Source organism: Sinocyclocheilus grahami, unplaced genomic scaffold (assembly GCF_001515645.1).
Source record: "Sinocyclocheilus grahami isolate Dianchi unplaced genomic scaffold, SAMN03320097.WGS_v1.1 scaffold9.1, whole genome shotgun sequence".
NCBI lineage: Eukaryota > Metazoa > Chordata > Actinopteri > Cypriniformes > Cyprinidae > Sinocyclocheilus > Sinocyclocheilus grahami.
The window spans coordinates 2,512,948-2,528,713 of NW_015505188.1; the positions used below are offsets into that span (position 1 = coordinate 2,512,948).

Genomic DNA, 15,766 nt, shown 5'->3' on the forward strand with positions numbered 1-15,766 from the left:
CCCCCCTTTTTTTAATGCATTCTGTACATAAACATTTTTAAAAGATACGATAAAAAACAATAGGCCAAAATGTTTTCTGAAGATTTTTTTCTTAAATAGTTTTTTTAACTTTTCAAAAGTTTCTTGAATAACAGATATACAGTGTGACCGTACTGAACACCACTGTATGTGTGTGTGTGACAAGGCCAATGCATTAAAACCGTTCAGTTTAATCACCGTTCTATATTAATGCGCTGCTTTAATTGATGCACACACACACACCACTCGCACACAGAGATCTGAGATCGCGCTGTGCAAAAAGTAACATTCAGAAGCTCATAAACTTGTTGTCAGTGCTGCCACGTGACTTTTATTAATCGATACTGAATCGCTACATTATATTTCTCAGCAACGAGGGGGGTCAATTCGCTGTTTAAGTAACTAAACTCGGCTTCATTGTTTGTAGAGAGAGAGAGACAGACGCAGACAATTTACACACATCTCTCTCTCTCTCTCTCTCTCTCTCTCTCAAAATGGCCATATTTGAGAAAAAAAAATAGAGTAGTTTGCATCACTGAATATAGCTGTCGGTCATTTAAAGGGGACATATGATGCTAAAGATCATTATTTTGTGTATTTGGTGTAACAGAATATGTTGACATGCTTTAATGTTCAAAAAACTTTATTATTTTTCAAGTCGGCCATTTAACATTTCTATCGTAAAACGTATTGTTAAAAGTTGACTAATATTAAATGATTTGCAGCTTTATCTTACTTCGCTCTCTTTAACGTTAAACTGACGCTTCGCGCTCTGCTTCTGTGAACAGTAAACCCCGCCTACTTTGATTTGATTGGCCATCTCTGTCATTTTGACATTAACGAGTGCTGTTAGACCGCTGAGGCTTTGATCTGAAGCGCCTAGTATGTGCAGCGGTCGCGCGCACATCCGTAGACTAGCGCAAATTAATTCTCTCACTTTAATAGTATTTATAGCTCCTAACAGGCTGTGTGACAATGAGAAGTTATTACCTCAAAATGTGCAGTTTTCCCTATTGCTCGCGTGCCAGCGATTATCCCTCTGCGTGCCACTGTTGGCACGTGTGTCGTAACGAGTCAGTGAGAGCAGAACGAATGTGTCACACGTTTTAAACTCAACAAAATGGTAAAATTGATTTGATTGGCCATCTCTGTCATTTTGACATTAACGAGTGGTGTTAGACCGCTGAGGCTTTGATCTGAAGCGCCTAGTATGTGCAGCGGTCGCGCGCACATCCGTAGACTAGCGCAAATTAATTCTCTCACTTTAATAGTATTTATAGCTCCTAACAGGCTGTGTGACAATGAGAAGTTATTACCTCAAAATGTGCAGTTTTCCCTATTGCTCGCGTGCCAGCGATTATCCCTCTGCGTGCCACGTAGGTTGCCGACCCGTGATATACAACGATATACAAATTTCAGGTCTGTACAATTTTTTTTTACATTTTATTTTGAAAGAAATTAATATTATTATGCATAGAATATTCAAAAAATCTTGAAAACAGTGTATCATGGTTTCCACAAAAATATTAAGCAGCACAATTGTTTTCAACATAATATTAATAATAATAGTAAATATTACTTGAGCACCAAATAAGCATATCAGAATGATTCCTGAAGGATCATGTGACACTGCAGTTAAAATTTTTAAAAATTGTTTTTACATTATTATCATTATTATTATTATTATTATTATTATTATTATTTAAATAAATACAGCCTTGGTGAACATTAAAAAAAAAAATCTTACCGACCCCAAACGTTTGAATGGTAGTTTACAAAATAAAAATTTTGAAGTATGTTGCCTTACTGTGGAATTATTGGCGTGTTGCCAAGGCAGGCATTGGTTAGAGATTGTAAACCTTGCAAATGCTCGATGTGCAGCTTGTCCTACACTGTTACAGACATGAATAAGGCATCGAATCATGTTGAAAAAATATCTATTGTTACTTTTCTTATCTATCAGACCTAAAAAGACAATTTCACCTGGTGGACAAAGACCATTCAAAAAAATTCCCATTGCCTTGCAATGAAAAGTTACACCTGCAACACTTTAGCATCATGGAATTAGCTTGGTCAAGCATCACTAAAAAAATTAAAAGTCTAGATTCTTTTGAAGACCTGATACTATTAATCTAAAAATGCTGCTTTTCTTGCAGTATCGGGGTCCTCCGGTGGCCTACATCCAGCAGGTCTTGGTCAAGGCAGCGGTATCACCATGGGACAACAGTCTGGTTCCTGTGGACGTGTTCCGCTCTCCCCTTGGGCGCGTTTTCAGTGTTCTGGAGGAGATCAGAAACCACGTTTACACAGACAGGTCTAAGATTCTCACCCTGACTTATTAGCTTATGCTGATTGATTTCAAACCATTTATGTTCGTGCTTGCTACCACACATTTCTCAACCTCATTCTTTCCATTTTTCCTCACGTCTCTCTTAGAAGTTTGGAGGCGCTGTGCTTGCAGGTGACGGACCTGTTGCCAGGGTTGCGGCGCATGCAGGCAGTCCTTCCAGAGCATGGCTGCCTGCTGGTATCCCCTGGCAACTATTGGCAGAATCGGCGTGACCTGTTTGATGCAGATCCAGACCTCCTGAAGACAGTCCACCAACATGAACCCAAAGGCCTTCATACTTCAGCCACTCTGAAAGGCAGAAATCTGCTTAAATGCAATTTAATCTCTGCTCAAATTAAAAGTTACCCACTCAACTTGTGCACTCACTGGCCCCATTTTTTGATTTTTAGATTTACTCTTTGGTGTCCCAGGGAAGCAGACGGGTGTAAGCCTGTACAACAAGAAGAGAGTGGTGACATACACCATCACAATTGCACTAAGCTCCTATGATGCAAGGTCAGCCTTTGTAATATTTGGAATTAATTGTGGTTTCAAAGACAGGCATTACATTTTCTAGATATTGTAAAAATTTAGTTTTGGTTCTAATATTGTTTGTAGCAAACCAATCATAGTTTCCAAAAATGTTTAACATCTCCTCTGTGTGTGTGTGTGTGTGTGTGTGTGTGTGTGTGTGTGTGTGTGTGTGTGTGTGTGTGTGTGTGTGTGTGTGATTTTGGACAGGTTTGTAGCCAGTCTTCGAGCCCGTCTGAAACTGCTTCATCCTTCAGCGAACTGCACTCTGCGGGAAGACCACATGGTGCACGTCCATTTCAAAGAGGAGATAGGCATCGCTGAGCTCATCCCTCTAGTCACCACCTACATCATCCTCTTTGCTTATATCTACTTCTCCACCCGTAAGTGTCATCTCTATACATTTTCTTTGTCATTCATTTTCTTGTTCCTGGTCAGTACACATTTTTTTAGGGAATTAATCATTTTATTTAGCAAGGATGTTTTGAATAGATTATTAAAATGAGAGTAAAGACTTTTATCATGTTAAAAATTATTTCTATTTCAAATAAATGCTGGTCTTTTTGACTTTCATTAAAGAATCCTGAAAATAAATTATCATTAATTCCAGAAATATATAAATCGGCACAACAGTTTCAACATTAATATGAATAATAATAAGAAATGTTTTTGAGCTCCAAATCAGCATAGCTGAATGATTTCTGAAGAATCATGTGACAATGAAAACGGGAGTAATGGCTGCTGAAAATTAAGCATTGGCATAAATTACATTTTAAAATAACTGTTTTGTATATTAGAAATAATTTTTTTAAATATATTAATGTATTTTTGATCAAATAAATGCTGCAAAAATTTTGCTTTGCTAATCTAATCTTCAAATTTTGAAGATTTGCTAATCTTAAAAAAAAATAGTTTTTTAAAATATATTAAAAAAAAAGATTTTAAAGTGTAATAATATTTCATGAAATTACTGTATTTTTGATATAAATATATATAAGCTTAAGAAATATTACCAAACACCAAACTTTTGAACTGTAGTGTAGAGGTCTACACGGGTACAAAAATTCGTACCCGTAAATATGTTACACTGAACCGACCCGGACCCGTCTATTATTTTGAAAGTTGGTCCCGGGACCGTGCAGAACCGAGAAATGTCAAAAATGTACTACCCGGAACCGACGCGGACCGTCAATTATTTGAAAGATGGACCCGAACCCGGCTGGGAAGACACCGACCCGACTGGACCCGATCGGCACATATTCCACAGCAAATTGCTATTAACAAGTCGATAAACAAGTTGCGAAAATTTTATTTTTTGTCTTACCTAATGTAAGAAGGCTTCTCTCTTGTACCTGACTGTGATGCACACAATCCTCCTTGCCAAGAAAGTTCCAACCGTGTTATTCCTCTCTTGCCAATTGAAATGCGTAATCCACTCATTATTCCAGTTTCAAAAGTTCACTTGCTGTCACGGTGACGGATGACAAATTGCGACTTTGCAGTTTTGCATTTTTTGTATCTCGAGTCAACTTGCATAATAATTTAGACTGTTTGCCCATTTGTATTATAATAACGATTGTTCATCCAGTGCCATGGCTGCTGATGTTAGCTTTATTTATTTGCTATCATCTCTGAGCCGAGTCTGAGCAAAAATTTTAGCTATAACAAGACGGTTCATTCATAATATTATAAAAAAAATAATCAATAATAACTCGCATCACTCATGAAGGTATCCATTATCACCATGCGTGTGCATTAACTCCGCCCACCCTGCTTCTGATGACGTCGCTCGTGTTTTTTTCCCCCACCTTATTTCAAATTACCGACTCACACTTTTCTCATCCTAATTTTACAAGTTGAAAGTTACAAAACAACACACGCACAGCGCTGACTGACTCTAATAACGGCCGGGTGTTCTCCGAGTCCGATCATATTTTTTCATGGTTTTGTGTTACATACTTCCTGGTTGTGGACTATAATGTGTTGCAGCTGTACATTCTGGCCTTGAAATTAGAACAGAGTATCATACTGTGTCTGTGATTTTGAAACAATAGGTGATGTTCTCTTAACATGTTTGTAGAAGATTCCAGAAATATTTTATTTAAAGGGCCACATATTTTCAGGAAGTATCTGATCTGATAGCATTTAGTTTCTATAACCTTCACGGTGAAGATATTTGCACAGATCAACAAATCAGTATAAGAGAGTTTTGGGCTACTTGCCAGAACTATCAACAGTGCTTCTATTCTTATGTTGGATGATTATATGCACACATCTCTGTTTATGTCTCGAAAACATTTGGTTTTGTGTGATGTATTGAAAAATGTTGTAAATTCTGTAGTGAATTATGCTAGTGTAAAATTATTGAGCCTTGATTTGTGTCCATTACTCTTATTATATTCATGGGAATGGCACAGTCAAAATGATTGTAGATATAGTGCTTGCCAGAAATTGGAATATTCATAGTGTTTTTTGCTGCTCTCTCTACTGTTCTTTCTCTATTAATCATTCAATAGATTTCTAAAATTATTAGGAAGTAACATGAAACTGGACATTTTTCCAGGTGCCTCTGGGAAAAGCAGTAAATTGGCAGCAGAAAGCTTTCAGATTAACATAGCTGTTTGGTTCCTGACTGAGCTTTCGCCAAAGGTTGTTTCAGTCTGGCCTGGTGATTATCCACAGAACAGCACGTTCAGCATCAAGAATTCACATACCCTCTTTCCAGCAGCATTTTGTATGGATGTTCAAGAGTTCAATGACGTTTTTTGTAAAATGCTCTTGACAAAAATAATTCTGATAATCCCTGCCTCTCACTTCTCAGGAAAGATTGACATGGTGAAATCCAAATGGGGCTTGGCGCTGGCTGCTGTGGTGACGGTTCTCAGCTCTCTACTCATGTCTGTGGGACTCTGCACCTTGTTTGGCCTGACGCCCACGCTGAACGGAGGGTAGGAGCTCAGCCAAATCACACCTTCATTCATACCATTAGAATGATTCTGTGCATCAGTATCACAGGGCTTCTATAGACTTAATCCCTCAGGAATTAAAATGGCACTGTTTGATCTCTGAGCAGGTTGATGTATAACCAGACGTCAATAATAATGATAGCAGTTTAGGGGAATTATATTGCCAGGAAGTGTTTGAGTGGGCAGGGATAGTTGTTCGCCAGCCTATAAGGTTGCATGTATGGAGCACAAGCTGTCCAAACAAATTTGACTTGGTTCACTAGGACAGGCTGCAGTCAATACATACACATTATCTAGGCCACATGTGTACTCCATGTTGATCCAAGATACAACATGGCTATTGAAAGTCAAGTCTTCAGCTAATGACAGAACGCTAGAGTGAATTTTTCTGTTAGGATTTTATCATCAATAATGAGCTAGCTCGTCACCTTCCTCACGTTAATTTTTTTTTCACAGTAGCATATTTTTTTCACATCAGACATTATTTAAACAATTTTCTTTCTGGTTAGTTTTGTTTGATTTTCAAAGGGTTATTTGTTTTGTCTGCTGCTGTTCTGCAGGGAAATCTTCCCTTACCTTGTGGTGGTAATTGGTTTGGAAAATGTCCTTGTCCTCACCAAGTCTGTTGTTTCAACGCCTGTCGACCTTGAAGTCAAGCTGCGTATTGCTCAAGGTCAGAGATGATGCAATAATCTGCACTGTTAAAATATGTGCACTGAATTTTTCCTTTTTTCAATAGAAGTACAGCCCATTCAGTACTAAGCACTTAGTCTTACTGTTGTGTAGTGACACTTATAAAGTTTTTTATAATATATGAATTTATTTTTTACCACTAAACTATTTGCAGATTAGGTTTAAAAACTATATATAAAAATATAGAATGTCAAAATTGCTACATATTTTTGAAAAATACTGCTTTGAACATTTTATTTATTGTAGGTAACTTTCACAGACCTAAAAAAAAATTTTTTCCATAAAGTCCTTAGCAACCTCTTGTGCAGTTTGACATTTTTTTGAAAGTATGGGATGGGAAAATTAGACCAAATTAAATGTCACCTATTCTGGCAAAGCTCTGTATTTTCTATTTTTTGGTTCTGTCTTAAGGTCTAAGCAATGAGAGCTGGTCCATCATGAAGAATATGGCCACTGAACTGTGCATAATCCTCATTGGATATTTCACATTTGTGCCAGCAATTCAGGTGAAGCTCTTGTAAATAACTCAAATATATGATCTGCTTTTGGTGGTAGTTGTACAGTTCCCCGGTTGCAAGCACTTTACACTTCCCCCTTTTTCTTATGTGTGTAGGAATTCTGTCTGTTTGCTGTGGTCGGTCTGGTGTCCGACTTCTTCCTGCAGATGTTTTTCTTCACCACTGTGCTGTCTATTGACATCCGCCGCATGGAGGTGCGAACCACCCACACAGAGAACATTCTGGAAAATTTATTTTACAGTTCAGCAAAAAATACATGAATCATTCATTGCTTCATTTGAGTATCTGGAATGTTAATTTTTATTGTATCGCCTTCCCCAACTCTCACGTCTCTATATAAACAGTTGGCTGACCTGAACAGGCGTCTCCCAGCTGAAGCGGGGATGCCTCCACCTAAACCATGCCCTTTACGTCCACGAGAGACGCCTCCGCCACCCCGCCCTTCTCCCCACACCATCACCCTGCAGGCTCCTGCGTTCCGGAACCTCCGCTTGCCCAAGAGGCTCAGGGTGGTGTACTTCCTAGCCCGCACTCGCCTGGCACAGAGAATCATCATGGTAAAAATTACACCCTTCTAAGATTCATTGCGACATTTTGAGCTGGTAGCCAGCGGCAATCACAATTGCAATATTAAGAATAAATAATTAATAATGGCCTTTAATCTTTAAATAAATAATTTAAAGAAATAGTTAATTTAAAGAAATTAACTTTTATTCATCCATGTCAGCATTAAATTGATAAAGTAACAGTACCGTAAAGACATTTATAATGTTCCAGAATATTTCTGTTTCAAATAAATTCTGTTCTTTTGAACTTCCTATCCATCTAAGAATCCTGAAAAATATTAAGCAGTACAACTGTTTTCAAAATTGATAATAAAAAGAAACATTATTGTCAATAATAAATAATAAGGCTGGAGTAATGGCTGCTGAAAATTCAGCTTTGCATCACAGGAATAAATTACTTTTTAAAATATTAAAATAGAAAACAGTTATTTTAAGGTGTAATGATATTTAACAAGATTTATTTTTTTCATGTATTATTAAAGGGGTCATATGATGCGATTTCAAGTTTCCCTTTCTCTTTGGAGTGGTACAAGCTGATTGTGCATAGATAAGATCCCTGAAGTTGCAAAGACTAAAGTCTCAAAACCAAAGAGATATTCTTTATCAAAGTTAAGACTCTGCCACACCCCCCTAAAATGGCTCGTTCTAACACGCCCCCACATATCTACCTCACTATGTAGAAATATTTGCATAATGCCGCCCAAATGTGCACGCAAAGAAAGAAGGCGTGGTTTCAGTAACCGCAATTAGTGTTGAAGCAGCCATGTCAGGGAGACGCTGTGTGTTTCTAGGCGAAAGCAAAAGCACTTTATTTGGCCTTCCGAAAGTTGATGCATTTAGGAATCTTTAAGATTACTTACAACAGAACAGCAATGCATTTTATGGACGACCGTTTCGTGAACCTAGGAGAGGAGGTAATTCTGACTTTGCTATGACAATCTGGCGCTTCTGAATCAGCTACTGTTTTGTTATTAGCTTAAGTAAGTGTGTTTGTGTGCACGCACGCACGCGCGTGTGTGTTAGAGAGAAAGAGAGAGAGAGAGAGAGACATCACAGTGGAGTCAGCAGTCTTAACCGTGGCTTGTGTACTGCAAACACATACCAGCTTCATCACTGTGTCTGTCACGAGACTCTGTTCCCCTTTCGGGCTCTGTCTTTACATTTATTTTGAAAGATGAAGCACGCGATTATGGTAAGGGGCGTTACATTTCCGACGAGTGCTTGCGGTGTTCGGCCAATCACAATGCACTGGGTCAGCTGGCCAATCAGAGCAGACTGCGCTTGTCGGAAGGAGGGACTTTGTAGAAACCGAAGCGTTTGAGAGAAGCGGGGCATAGAGGACCTACAATAATGTACAGTATTTGAAAAATAATGTGTTTTTTGAACATTAAAGAATGTCAACATTAAAGAATGTCAACATTCTGTTACACCAAATACACAAAATAATGATCTTTAAAAAAAGCATCATATGACCCCTTTAATCAAATAAATGTAGCCTTTGTAAGCAAAGAGACTTATTTTAAAAACATTAAAAGTCTTACTGAACCCAAACTTTTGAACAGTCTAAATTAAATAAATTTAAAAAAGAAAGAAAGCATAAAAGAATGTTTTATTTTATCTGAATGTGTTGTCCATTTATTTAATAGGTTGGCACTGTGATCTGGATTGGGATCTTGGTTTACACGGACCCTGCTGGTCTGAGGACTTTGCTTGCTGCTCAGGTGTCAGAGCAGAGCCCTCTTGGGGAGGCGGGGCTTCCTCCTCACCTGGGCGTTGCTCCAGTGTTTCCTGGTGGACACCCAAACAGTACACTGAGCGTGCTTCCTGCCCCTGAACCCACTCCTCTACCCGAAAATCAATCCCAGGGTCACCGAGCAGCCCGCCCAGAAGTTGTCCCTGTGTCCAGCCCCCAGATCACTTGGGGCCCTGAGGATGAGGAGCTATGGAGGCGGCTTTCTTTCCGCCACTGGCCCTCACTTTTTAGCTATTACAATATCACTCTTGCAAAGAGGTGGGCTACTCTCTCATTTCTTGATAGATTATATGGTTTTGACCCTTTCTTATTTCTTATTTCTAAAATCTTATTTTGTCTTTTGTGTAACATACTTATGCCCCTGTCTGTTGCCCTCAGGTACATCAGCATTCTTCCAGTCATCCCCGTCACGCTCCATCTAAGCCCACAAGAGGCCATAGACACACGTCATCCCCAGGATACACACCACGCTCCTCCTCCCAGCATCAAGACCTCCGATCTACAGGCAGACCTCACACTCTACAAGTCAGTGTCACACTTCAGCTGTTTGGGTGTTCTACCTGCTTTTATAAATGTCACTAATTCAGTTTGAAGTATTATAATAAATTAACCATAACATGGGCAACAATGCACCAGATGTTTAAGAAATGAAGCCACAAAGATACATTACTACTTTTCTATTGTTTTTGTTTATTTAATTTTTTTGATTTCATTTAAAAGTTTGGGGTCTGTAGGATTTATTTTAATGTTTATGAGAAGTCTCTTATGTTCATCAAAGCTGCATTTATTTCACCAAAAATACTGTAAAAACATTAATTTTGAGAAATATGTTAAGATACTAATCAGTTACAGTGGGGCAAAAAAGTATTTAGTCAGCCACCAATTGTGCAAGTTCTCCCACTTAAAAAGATGAGAGAGGCCTGTAATTTTCATTATAGGTATACCTCAACTATGAGAGACAAAATGAGAAAAAATGTTGTGATGGTAAAGCAGGATTTTCATCAGTCTTTACTCCAGTCTTCAGTGTCACATGATTCTTCAGAAATTATTCTGATATGCTGATTTGGTCCTCACATAACATTTCTTACTATCAGTGTTGGAAACAATTGAGCTGCTTAATATTTTAGTGGAAACCATGATAGGATGAATAGAAAATTCAAATGATCAGCATTTATTAGAAATATAATTTTTGTAACTTTACTGTCACTTTGGATCAATTAAATACATCCTTGCTGAGTAAAAGTATTAATTATACTGACCCCAAAATTTTGAATGTTTAATTTTTTTTATGAATTTACTATAGGATTGAAGCACGACATAAATGTATAGCATGCTATACATTATGGTATTGCATTTTAATTTTTTTTATATTCATATTTCCCTCAAAAATTTCAGTGGGCAAATATATTGCCCATTAAGAAAATGTAAACTAATACCCTTTTTTTTATTGTGTAATTCTAGTTGTAACTTAACTTACAACAAGAATTGTGACACCGCAGAAACAAATTCTACCAGCCTTGTCGTGTTACAATAAATAAAAAACTCTGTCATAAAACACCTACGCTATTTGGGTGTTCACCAGAGGGTTGTAAGAATAAGAATTTAATTTTTTTGTTCTTTTGTTCACCTTGGTGTATTTATAGATCAGACAGTAGTCATTCATTGGTAATCTGTAAATTGCTCAGTGACTTTTCTCAGAAAACATATATTACCTCTTTCCTTTGTGGTCTTTCTGTGAACAAATGTCAAGGATTTAAACCTCATGGTCAAAATATTCTTTCAAAGAAACACTTTCATTCTTCATTTATACATGGAAAAACTGTCACTGATTAATTACGAGTGCTCATTCATATCTCATACTAGCACACATTGGAGATCCAAATATCTGACTGCAGAGATGAACAATAGTCTCTCTCATTCACAATTAAACACACTCAGCTTGTGGTGTTCAAGGTCATTGTTCCAAGGCCCCATTCTTATCTATGAGGCCATTATGGTTGTTAGATACACATCAGTTGGATGTAGGTCAGTTTGCTTTAAAATTTGGCCCTGCTCCTAATTCTTCCCTTGGCCCCCTGCCTGCGTTTCTTGTTTTCTGTGCTGTATTTACCCTGTGAGGACAGATCAAGAGTATGTGCATGTGCTCAGATGTTGTTCAACTTTCTGCATGTAATGCTAACCTTTGAGTTCCCATTCCTGGAGGTGGGTGGACTGGAATTTCAAGAGAGACTTGTTTTGCTGGGGCTCATGCTCATTTGCCAACTTTAAATTGATTGATTGACCCATTCATTAAAGGTGAAGTGTGTAGTGTCTGTGTCAGTAGGGAACCACACAGATTTGGAAAAAAATAAGGAGTGTTTAATGTCAGGTTTCTCAAACCCCCTTCTGGCATTGTTTGGACTAATGGCTTTTTTATTATTTTGACATAATTTATTGTCATGTGTGTGTTTGTTCAGGGTGGCAGCTCTTGGACTTTTCGCCGGTGTGGTGTTAGTTCTCTTACTCTTCTGTCTGTATCGTGTGCTCTGCCCTCGGAACTATGGGCAGAATGGGGTGCCCCATGGTCGCCGTCGCCGTGGAGACATGCCCTGCGACGAATACGGCTACTCGCCGCCAATCAGTGAAATTTCCCCTCTGCTGCTGAGAGGCCACAGCATGGTGAGAATCGAATTGACATGCACTGACATGTTTCCATAAATGCACTCTGAGATTTATAAAATTACCTTTGGCATCTCTTCCCAGGACATTGAGTGTCTGGCCAGTGATGGCATGCTGCTGGCCAGCTGTTGTCTGGCGGGACAGATCCGTGTGTGGGACGCACAGACAGGAGACTGTCTTACTGTCATACCCAACAATGGGTAAGGAAATGTATAAACTCAATTAAACAGACCTGCACCCACTGTATGGCCCCTAATAAATGTAATATTCAAAAAATATGTATATGCTGTCGTATTTTTAAAATACAGTATATATTCTAGTATTTTTTTTTTATCTGTATTCATTATTTGTATTTTTACGTATGTGTATCCACTGTTAGTCTGCGCAGGAGCAGCAGCAGTGGTTGTTGGGAGCACCGTGATGGCTGGGATCACGTAGGTGTTTGTGAGACCGAGAGCCTCTTGGGGGCAGACTTTCGGGAACCAGGAGGAGCTGTGGGAGGACCAGATGTAGATATTTTCCCAATAAGGAGGAGGACCACCCCTGCACGCCCTGCCCTGTTTGGGGACCAGCCGGACCTCACCCCTCTCATCGACACCAACTTTGGGTCTTTGCCCCCATCTCAGACTTTAAGCAGCTCTGGCTTTGATTTCGGGGAATTGGTGGAGAAAGCGTACCAGGAGCATGAGCCCTCACCAACACTTGCCTTCCCACCTTCTCCTCCAGCTTCACAACAAAGGCGACGTAGCCTCGGGGACCAGCCTGTTTTACCCCCAGAGCTCCCCCCACAGAATAATGGCGACTGGGACAGTTCAGTGTGGGCCATGGAGCTGAGGGGTAACCTCATTGCCACGGGCCGCAGCAGTGGCAAACTGGAGGTGAGAGAAAGAGAGGGCTTTTATAAGGATATCATTGATTTATCAATGTGATTAATATGATGTCCTTATTTTCTTGCTTCTCACTGTTCTATCAGCTGTGGGATGCAGTAGAGGGATCATTACGGTGCAGTAATGAAGATGGAGTATCTGGAATCACTGCCTTGGCTTTTCTCAATAACAGGTGCATTTCATAATAACGTGAAGCTCATATATAAGCCACACTCATTTCACGCTCAACCACCGGACTTATGTTTTCCTGCTAATGGGGATATTTTCAATTGCAGAATTGTGGCAGCTCGTTTAAATGGCTCACTGGATTTCTTCACAGTGGAGATCACCAAGCCTCTTGGGTTGTTGCAGTATCGCGGTGAGTTGTGTCAAAATAATAAAAAAAACTTTGACATTTCCAGGGCTGGTTTTGTCATTTTTTCATTCAAATAAATGAAATCATGGAAGTGATCATTTTTATTTTGAATGTATATATTATTTTTTTTCAGCTAGAATTTTTGTCTATATTTTCTGAGTGTGATTTCTATAAAATGTAAAGTAATCAAAGCCAACAGGAAAAGTCATGGAAATCCATTGGATCAGAAAGCATGGAAACCCTAAAAACAGGAAGATAAACACTGACAGTTACTCACAGGAGAAAGTGGAGGACCAAAATAAGAGGCATTTTAAGCATTTTTCCTGATTTTGTGTGTTAGGACCTCCAGGCCGAGGCAGTCTGCCCCCTTCCCCCTGTTACAGCAGCGAGGATGTGATCAGCTGTCAGCTGACGCGCTCAGTGCAGTGTGCCCACCAGAAGCCCATCACTGTGCTCAAAGCTGCTGCTGGCAGAGTGGTCACCGGCAGCCAGGACCATACAGTCAGGGTAAGGACCATATGACACACACACACACACACACACACATTTAGCATGTAGAAATCTTCAGAATTCATTAGAATGTTTTTAAAAGTGGTAAAATATCTTAAATAGGGCAGATAATGCAACAGTTTGGTTATTGAAGGCATTATTAGATATAAAAAAAAAATTTAATACAAATATAAGGTTGTTATGTGGAACTGTGAGTTCAGATTCTGGAAATCTGCAGAGCTTCCTGTGGGCACAGGTTTTGTGCAAGCCTACAGTTAACTCATGCTTTAGTTGGGTGTTTTTTAACTATTTTTCTTTTATAGGTGTATCGTTTGGAAGATTCTTGTTGCCTCTTCACCCTGCAGGGCCACTCAGGTGGTATAACTGCCATATACATAGACCAGGTCAGAATCACGTCACTAGATCACACATATACACCTGCAATTTTGCCATTCATATTTTTGATTTACAATATTTGTGATTTAACTGAACACGTGGTAGATAGATGGATGGATAGGTAGACAAAGATAGATATATGGTTAGTTGGATAGTTGGATAGATGGGTGGATAGATAGATTGATGGAAAATTGATAAAAAAAAAATTGTGCTATGTTGTAGACCATGGTTCTAGCCAGTGGGGGCCAAGACGGCGCCATCTGCGTGTGGGACGTCCTAACAGGCAGCCGAGTGAGCCACGTGTACGGTCACCGTGGTGATGTCACCTCATTGGTTTGCACAACTTCCTGTATCATTAGCAGTGGGTTGGATGACCTCATTTGCATTTGGGACCGTAGCACAGGCATAAAGCTGTACTCCATACAACAGGTGGGCGATTATGAGAATTAGGACTGCAGGATTTTATCAACAAATCAGCATATTGTGATTTGTTATTAATTAAATAATATCTCTTATGTCTTTCTCTCTGTTTCAGGAGGTGGGCTGTGGGGCCAGTCTAGGGGTGATTTCTGAAAGCCTACTGGTGACGGGAGGACAAGGTTGCGTGTCATTTTGGGACCTGAACTACGGGGACCTTCTGCAGACGGTGTACCTGGGCCAGAGCAGTGAAGGTCAGAGCGTCAGGCAGCTCCTGGTTCTGGACAATGCCGCCATAGTCTGTGACTTTGGTAATGAGCTCAGCCTAGTCTACGTGCCCTCTGTTCTGGAGAAGTTGGATTGAACACACACAAACACCAGCCCACAGATTTAGGGAATTTTCAGAGCAGCCGGCACAAAAGCACTCGCCCTTTAAACTGTATCACTGCAAGTTCATTGCAGACATGAATGACGTTTCTCGTGTCCTCTCGTGTACCACCCTACACTTAGTAGGGAGGGAGTGGCCACTTTCTACCACATCCAAACAGGATGTAAATGCAAAACCTGATTGTTTGGTGTTAAGCAGGCCTCTGATGCTCCATTGGAGCATTGGTAGAACACCATACAGAATATTCTGTGTATGAATCCGGACAGAATTACATGAGGCTAGTACAATAGCTGCTGACAGTGAGAGGTGGCTCACTTGGCCTGCCTTAAGATGTCTGTTTGTGTGTATGTTGAGTGGTAACAAGCTCACGGTGAGAATGCCAGGCCGCCCAGTCCAGAAACTCTCAGCTGTGTGACAGCTAGAGGTGAGAGTTCACAATAATATGTTTGCAGAAGGAGAGGAGGAACAAGAGGTGGTTGATGGGGCTGAAAAAGGCATAGATATTTCCTGCTGAAAGGAGTGTTTTTTTGTGTGCAACTTATCTTGCGAGTGTTTGAATCTTCAGAAGTGTTCAGGTTATGTTGCACCCCATAATCAAAAGAATTCTTTGAGGTTTGATTAAAGACTACAGCAAAGTTCGAACATCTTAGCAACTATATTTATATATGTATATTTATATATGTATATATATTTATATATGTATATATATACATTTATATATGTATATGAGTGTGTATATATTTTTATGACAATTAAACAGCCCTGTCCTTTATACATACATATAGAGAGTATTTTTACATTA

The 15,766-nt window shown here is 39.4% G+C and overlaps 1 protein-coding gene across 1 annotated transcript in view; it reads left to right on the forward strand.

Moving 5' to 3' along the window:
• The window catches only part of LOC107591983 (sterol regulatory element-binding protein cleavage-activating protein-like), a 34,265-nt gene extending 18,648 nt beyond the window's left edge, over positions 1–15,617 (forward strand). Inside the window, exons 4-23 of the mRNA XM_016281303.1 lie at positions 2,175–2,332; positions 2,455–2,663; positions 2,758–2,863; positions 3,089–3,261; positions 5,700–5,826; positions 6,405–6,517; positions 6,949–7,043; positions 7,151–7,249; positions 7,400–7,612; positions 9,268–9,632; positions 9,753–9,899; positions 11,831–12,032; positions 12,117–12,232; positions 12,412–12,910; positions 13,006–13,091; positions 13,195–13,277; positions 13,615–13,781; positions 14,087–14,167; positions 14,382–14,588; positions 14,695–15,617. Of these exons, the coding sequence (XP_016136789.1) occupies positions 2,175–2,332; positions 2,455–2,663; positions 2,758–2,863; positions 3,089–3,261; positions 5,700–5,826; positions 6,405–6,517; positions 6,949–7,043; positions 7,151–7,249; positions 7,400–7,612; positions 9,268–9,632; positions 9,753–9,899; positions 11,831–12,032; positions 12,117–12,232; positions 12,412–12,910; positions 13,006–13,091; positions 13,195–13,277; positions 13,615–13,781; positions 14,087–14,167; positions 14,382–14,588; positions 14,695–14,940 (3,492 nt within the window). The 3' untranslated portion in view covers positions 14,941–15,617. The remainder of the gene's footprint in view (positions 1–2,174; positions 2,333–2,454; positions 2,664–2,757; positions 2,864–3,088; positions 3,262–5,699; positions 5,827–6,404; positions 6,518–6,948; positions 7,044–7,150; positions 7,250–7,399; positions 7,613–9,267; positions 9,633–9,752; positions 9,900–11,830; positions 12,033–12,116; positions 12,233–12,411; positions 12,911–13,005; positions 13,092–13,194; positions 13,278–13,614; positions 13,782–14,086; positions 14,168–14,381; positions 14,589–14,694) is intronic.
• Positions 15,618–15,766: the final 149 nt, after the last annotated feature.